Source organism: Lepidochelys olivacea (assembly GCF_965140295.1).
Source record: "Lepidochelys olivacea isolate rLepOli2 genome assembly, chromosome: 12".
In the NCBI taxonomy this organism is placed as follows: Eukaryota; Metazoa; Chordata; order Testudines; family Cheloniidae; genus Lepidochelys; species Lepidochelys olivacea.
This window is the reverse complement of record NC_140422.1, coordinates 3,447,096-3,454,267: the sequence shown is the minus strand read 5'-3', so window position 1 is coordinate 3,454,267 and position 7,172 is coordinate 3,447,096. Positions and strand designations below refer to the sequence as shown.

The following is a 7,172-nucleotide window of genomic DNA, read 5'->3' as shown; positions in this document are numbered from 1 at the left end:
TCCCTTGCCTTAGCTGTAACCTGATTCCGCTCTACCCCAGACAACAGGGTTCTCAGGAGGATATTACAGTCGTCCTAATCCAGCTGTGACTACTGAGGCACCCCTCAAAGACTGAAATAAACCGGCTTGGGTTCGTGGAGAATTCCCCAGCCTGTGTTTTAAAAGCTGCTAAGTCTATTGGATTGAATGGCACATGGGTGTAAACTTGCATGGTGGTGGCCTGGCGTCCGTCTGCCTCTGGGCGAGCCACAACAGTCTCGGTAATCAAAGGATAGAGTCCCACTGAGGGGGCAATCTCTGTAACCCGAGGCATCCTACCCTTATAAGGTGGGGGTGTGGGGGCCAAAGGGGACACCGGCTCTGCCATTACAACATTGGGGGGGTTCTGGGGGCTAACATTAGCCACTACTGGTCCTGTTGGAGTCAAATTACAGCTCTGCAGAATGTCTGTTCTCTCTCTTAAAGCCATAAACGCCTGCGCACACAGATGTTCATTCCATTTACCCGTTCGCTGACAAAACAGAACCAATTGGAGGATCGTATTATAATTGATTGACCCTCCTGGTGGCCACCATTCCTGGTCCTCTCGCCGATAGTGAGGCCAGTCTACTGTACAAAATCTTTTCCATTTGCTCCTTGTCATTGGATCCGAGCCAAACACGTCCCAGTTTGCGTGCACTGGGCCCTGCCTGCAGTACTCCGCCCGTCCTGCATTCCCGGACGACTCTGGGCGCCCCAGGCCTTCGCAGTACACGGCCGATACCTTTGCCTACTTCACTACACAAGCTTAGGCAACCAGTTCCCGGCTGCCCCCGACAATACCGTAGCCAAGCAGCTGAAGCAGCCAGTTGTGTTTTTCCTCAGTAGCGTTGCCCGAGCCTGGCCTTACTCGGGTCTATTTGTCCCTGGTTTTTGCTGAACGTTTCTGCCTCATCTCTACGTTTCCCAGGCCGAAGCTGGCCGTGGCCGGTGCGAACCTGCCTGTTTGCGTGCTAGCTTCCCCGGAGCCGGGCAGGGTCACAGAAAGCTCCGGGAGCAGAGGGGCCGCAGTTTGTCCGGGCCTAGAGCAAGAGGGCTTCATCGGCCCCCCTGCTCTTCCACCCTCCCGACTACCTAGCGGGGTGCCCAGGATTGAACTCGCAGCCCTGGGCTTCGCAGGCCGACGCTGGAGCCAGGGAGCTGTCCTCCCCCCCGGCTCTCCCTCGTTCCGCCAGCAGGGGGCGCCGGCCCGCGCGCGGAACGCCCGGCCAGGCCGCAGGGCCCGGGGCCCCGCCCCCCCTCTGGCCCCGCCCCGTGCGAAGTGACGATGGCAGCCCTCCCCTCCCCCACGGGAGGCCATTTCGTGGCCGTTGCATCAGCCGCCCCCCCGCCCCTTCCCCGTGACGTCACCACGCACCGCCCCAGGGCCCGCGGGTGGCTGTCAGCGGCAGAGACCAATCAGTGGCCGGCGCCCGCGCCCGCGCCCGGCGGGGGGCGGGGCGGAGGGCGCAGCGGGTTCGGTTGCGCGGTGAGGCGCGGAGTGCGGTGGCGGCGCTGCCGGGCGGAGGTGAGGTAAGGGCGGGCAGGCCCGGGGGCGCTGGCAGCGGAGGGGGGACCGGACCGAGCCGTGCCGGGCCGTGCCGGCAGGGAGCGGGAGCGGGATCCCCCCCCCTCCCCCCGCTTCCTGAGCCGCTCGCTCCGCCGCCGCCGGCGCTGGGCTGCAGGCCCGCGGCCGCGGGGGATGCTGGGAGTCCGGCGCCGGCGGCGGGCCGGGGCGCGCGGGCGAGGGGGGCGGGGCCGAGGGACCTGCCGGCGCCCCGGGAGCGGGCACGTGGCGGGGCCGTGGCCGTCCCGGGGCCTTCTGGGCGTAGGTCTGGCTGCAGTTTTTTGGCTCTAGTGTTTTCAGCGAGATCTCCCGAATGTCAGGCCCCCTGGGCCCGCATTTTAAACGTACTTTAAGAATGTGAAAAGAACAGGAGGACTTGGGGCACCTTTGAGGCTAACGCATTGATTTGAGCGTAAGCTGTCGTGGGCTACAGCCCACTTCATCGGATGCATGCCGTGGACAACGTAATGGCCATACTGGGTCTGACCCATGGTCTGTCTAGCTCGGTATCCTGACTTCCCACAGTTGCCAATGCCAGGTGCATTGGGGTTGTTCCCCATCTGTAAATGTTTGGAGTCTTATTGCATCATCTTAGCCCTGCTTAAAATGGCATAGCCTGTTTTCCATCCGCATATGCTGCGATTGGTTGGAACTGGGGACTGGAAGTCAGGATTCCTGGGTTCAGTTCTTTGCTCTGCGTATGACCTTTGGCCAGTTCGCTAAATGGGTGGTTCTTGCCAAAATCCTCGCTCTGGGAGAAGTGAAAAAGCCTTACAGCTAAAATGTCATCAGGCGTTTTAATACACTTGAAAAACGATTTTGTGGTTTTTTACATTTAGATTTTTTTCCCCTTGCTTCCAACCCCAGCTTCTTCTCCCTTGCTCAGAGAGAGGCAGCTGCTCTAATGACTTGGGTGGTGGACAGGCAGATTCTCTGCTTGGGACACTTCTTTCTCTCTAAATTCCTCTGGAGGGTTCCGGAATGGACTCCAAGACTCGGATCCTCTAAGATATTTAGACACTTAGTTCCCATTGATTTCAATGGGAGCTAGGTGCTTAAATGCTTTTGTGAATCTGGGCCTGGGTGACTGGGAACTGAAATACATGTGGGCTGCTGAAGGGGTGTTGCACTGACAATCATACTGCTGGTTCCTCTGCTACTCCTGTGGCTCTGGAGAAGCAGACAGAAAGAAACCATTCAGACCCCTTTCTTACTTCTGCCTGCTGTCCCCCTGGCAGCTGGAGAAGACCTTGCTTACCAGTTTTCCCATACACACTTTCAGGGACTGCAGCATGTCCCCAGTCCTCTTTTCCGTCTTGAGAGGAAGCGGGAAGCAGCCAGTGTTCTCTGGGGAGAAGGGCTGGTAATTAATTTGCTGTAGGATAGTGATGATTGGTGCTATATCCTTAAGTCTCGATTTCCTTACATCCTGATGTTTAGGGTTTTTTTAAACTATATCAATCTGTTCCCTTTTTTTCCTGCTAAGTGAATTATTGAATTGCCAGCCCTAACTCTTGGTTTGTAGAGCATTCAATGATCACTTAAAACCCATTTTCTGTCTAGTGTATTTGTAAGGCAATGTGTTCCTTGTTGGATGGCATTCATGAGCCACAGCATAGAGTCACCAGTACTGTAGGCCTTTGTATCTGTGACTCAGGGCCCCTCCCCAGAGGAGCCATGCTCAATCTGACTTAATGGTTTGGTATCCACACACAAGTGTTTAGGGGATACTTTGCCTTAAAGCTGTAGAATCTGTGATCCTTTAGCCAAATACCATTTATGGCAGAGTGAGACACTCTCATTACTCCTGGAAACAAGTAAGACTAGAAATTAACATCTGAAAATCGAAAAGGAGTACTTGTGGCACCTTAGAGACTAACCAATTTATTTGAGCATGAGCTTTCGTGAGCTACAGCTCACTTCATCGGATGCATGCCGTGGAAACTGCAGCAGACTTTATTTATACACAGAGAATATGAAAAAATACCTCCTCCCACCCCACTGTCCTGCTGGTAATAGCTTATCTAAAGTGATCATCAGGTGGGCCATTTCCAGCACAAATCCAGGTTTTCTCACCCTCCACCCCCCCACACAAATTCACTCTCCTGCTGGTGATAGCCCATCCAAAGTGACAACTCTTTACACAATGTGCATGATAATAAAGTTGGGCCATTTCCTGCACAAATCCAGGTTCTCTCACCCCCCTCCCAAAAACCACACACACAAACTCACTATCCTGCTGATAATAGCTCATCCAAAGTGACCATTCTCCCTACAATGTGCATAATTAAGGTGGGCCATTTCCAGCACAAATCCAGGTTTTCTCACATCCCCCCCTCCCCCATACACACACAAACTCACTCTCTGCTGGTAATTTGTGTGGGGGGGTGGAGGGTGAGAAAACCTGGATTTGTGCTGGAAATGGCCCACCTGATGATCACTTTAGATAAGCTATTACCAGCAGGACAGTGGGGTGGGAGGAGGTATTTTTTCATATTCTCTGTGTATAAATAAAGTCTGCTGCAGTTTCCACGGCATGCATCCGATGAAGTGAGCTGTAGCTCACGAAAGCTCATGCTCAAATAAATTGGTTAGTCTCTAAGGTGCCACAAGTACTCCTTTTCTTTTTGCGAATACAGACTAACATGGCTGTTACTCTGACATCTGAAAATCCTAACTTTCATGAGACCCAGACAAAAGAATTAGGTGAATTACATCCCAGGTGCCCCTTCCCCAGGATCCTTATTCATTACTGTCCCATTAAACTAAGCAGAATGTGTCCTTCACCCATCTGCTTTCTCTTTTTAATTTTGCCAGCTTTGCGTGGTGATCTCAGGATGGAAACTACATTGTCAGCTAGGCAGATCCGGCAAAAGTTCCTTGATTTCTTCAAGGAGCGCCAGCACACCTACGTCCACTCATCTGCGACTATCCCCTTGGACGATCCTACTCTGCTCTTTGCCAATGCTGGCATGAATCAGGTAGGACTCTCCCCTAGGACTGTGTGACTTTGGTACCTGTCCTGTGCTTTCTGCAGGAGCAAAGAACTAAGGAGTGCTTGGCTGTGTATATTGTGGCTAGTATTTATCGTTCTGAAATTCATTCTGGTGAGATATAATGGGCTTGAATTGCTCCAGCAGTTCCCTGTCAGACCCCTGGCTGTGGGCTCCCAGTGCTGTGTTGTGATGATGTTAGAGAAGATGTCCCTGTACGCTGGAGGGCCCAGAGCAGGGCAGCCCTGGCTGGGAATGGAGTCTGGCCATGTCACCTGGGGGATGTGCTGACTTAGCACAGCTTTTCTCAACAATGATTCTGCTAAACCGTGGTTGGTGTTTAAAGCCTCCCTCCCCATATGGAATCCTTGGTGGAGGTGCAGACTGCTTCCTGCTCCTTGGAGGAACCCTGCTCAGACACGGGGGGCTTTCCAGAGACCTCTCCGTTCTGTGTACCAGGCATCATTTCCCTCATTCCCATACTGTCATTCCGCCACTGGGGCCTGGTCCAAGTACCCAGGCAGCCAGTGACAGGACTACAGTGGGGTTTGGATTAGGCCCTTAGCACCAAGCAAACAAATCCTGTTTTTAAAAAAACTTTGGTAGTCTTTTCTTTGAATTGGGGCAGAGGGCATAATTGCCCTCCTCCTGGGCACAGACAGGTGGATGCCGCACCCCTGGGAGTACACCAGTACTGCTCCTGGTTTGGTAGGAGTGATGGAAAGGTTCCCTAGTCTGGTGGAGTGGCAACCTCAGCATTTCTAAATACATGCATTGGGCATGTTCTTATTGGCCCACACATACTGACCCACAGAGTGCTCGCTGCCTAGGTGAGTTCTTAAGTTTAAATCATCTTGTTTCTATTTCCTCCCAGTTCAAACCCATCTTCCTCAATACCCTTGACCCCTCCCACCCCATGGCTAAACTGACCAGAGCCGTCAATACCCAGAAGTGCATCCGAGCTGGGGGCAAACACAATGACCTGGATGATGTGGGGAAAGACGTCTATCACCACACCTTCTTTGAGATGCTGGGGTCCTGGTCATTTGGAGATTACTTCAAGGTAAGCGGGGATCTGTAATCTAAGCGGAGCTTTCATGAAGTTTAAGGCCAGAGGGGACCATCAGATTATCTAGTCTGACCTCCAGGCCACTAAACTTCAACCAAATACCTCTACATTGAGCCTGATGACCTCGGTTAAACCAGTCTTTGGGAGGCTAACACAAGGACTGTTGTGTATGGCAGGCAGAGAATGGGAGTAACTGAGATGCCACTAATGCCCAAGTTTCCTGTGATGGCAGGGAATGATTAGGTTGGTTATGCCTGTTAGAGGGCTTTCCCTTCACCCTCTCCTCTGGTTCTTGTCACGCAGACAGAAAGCAAAAGCCTGAAGAGCAGGCAATGTGATGTTTATTGGGGTTAGTTCCAAGCAAGCATATCCAGAGCTCTACACTCCAGCAGCGTCTATTTCCCAGTGGTCTGTTCCCAGCTCTGACACTGCAGAGCACTTATCCCACATCCCCCTTCCCAGCTCTGATGCCGCAGAGCATTTACCCCATGTCCCCCTTCCCAGTTCTAACACCACGGAGCCTTGTCTGTGTCCCTGTTCCCCATGCCCTCCTTCTTAGCAGGTCCAAATATACCTGCAATGGATGCCCACAGTCCCACCCCTTACAACTTAGGGTCATGTTCCGTTTTGGGTTGGGGGTCTTCGTCCCACCTCTTTTGTACCCCATGGGAGGGGTAAGGAGTGAGGTTGTGCTCTAGTCAGGGATGGGCATTTCTTTGGTTTTTTTAGTGTTTTATACCTTCCACCCAGTCCCCCCTTGCCCTTCCTGACTGGTTGCTTGACTTTGCCTTGAGATAGGGGTTGAGGCAGACTTAAAATGTGCTTATATATTACACTCCCACCATGCCCTGTAACACTTTAACTGATCTTATCTGTTCTCCTTGTACTGACAAAACCATCTGACTAGGCAGAAGAAACATACACAGTCTTTGTCCTTTGTTTACACATATTAGTATAAGATATGAGTATCAAAGGTCAAACCCAAAATTCTATCTCAGGCTGACAAATAAGCCTATATACTAACAATGCCCAGATGATCCTGGCAGGTGATCTATGCCCCATGCTGCAGAGGAACGTGAAAAGCCCCAAAGGTCGCAGGCAATCTGACCTTTGGGAAGATTCCTTCCAGACCCCAAATCTGGTGATCAGTTAGACCCTGAGCATGGTAGTAAGATTCATAAGTTAGTCGCCTAAGACAGAAAATTCTGTATACCACCTCACAACAGTGGGACCATCGATAGAAAGTAAGAATGTATCTGTGCATCGGATAAGAAAGCACTTGGGACCCTTGTGGATGGAAAAAGCCCATAGCTGCCTACCTGCCTCCCAGGGATGTTGTGAGGATTAATTAGCTAATGTTTGTAAAGCCTTCAAATGTGAAAAGCTCTCTGTAGAATTGTGTTCTTGTTTGTCTAATCTCAGTGCAGTGTAAGAAGTACAATCTGAACATCTTGTTAGCACTACAGCAGTGTGACCAACATTCATTCTTATAACAATAGGGAATCAATAAATAAATACAAATAAA

General features: G+C 51.7%; 1 protein-coding gene across 2 annotated transcripts in view; it reads left to right on the top strand.

Moving 5' to 3' along the window:
- The first annotated feature begins 1,401 nt into the window (after positions 1-1,401).
- Positions 1,402-7,172, top strand: part of AARS1 (alanyl-tRNA synthetase 1) — a 49,420-nt gene continuing 43,649 nt past the window's right edge. Inside the window, exons 1-3 of one of the 2 annotated variants that reach the window (XM_084644952.1) lie at positions 1,402-1,551; positions 4,403-4,566; positions 5,453-5,641. In XM_084644952.1, the coding sequence (XP_084501078.1) occupies positions 4,423-4,566; positions 5,453-5,641 (333 nt within the window). In that variant the 5' untranslated portion in view covers positions 1,402-1,551; positions 4,403-4,422. The remainder of the gene's footprint in view (positions 1,552-4,402; positions 4,567-5,452; positions 5,642-7,172) is intronic. The other variant, XM_084644953.1, reaches the window with a different exon arrangement.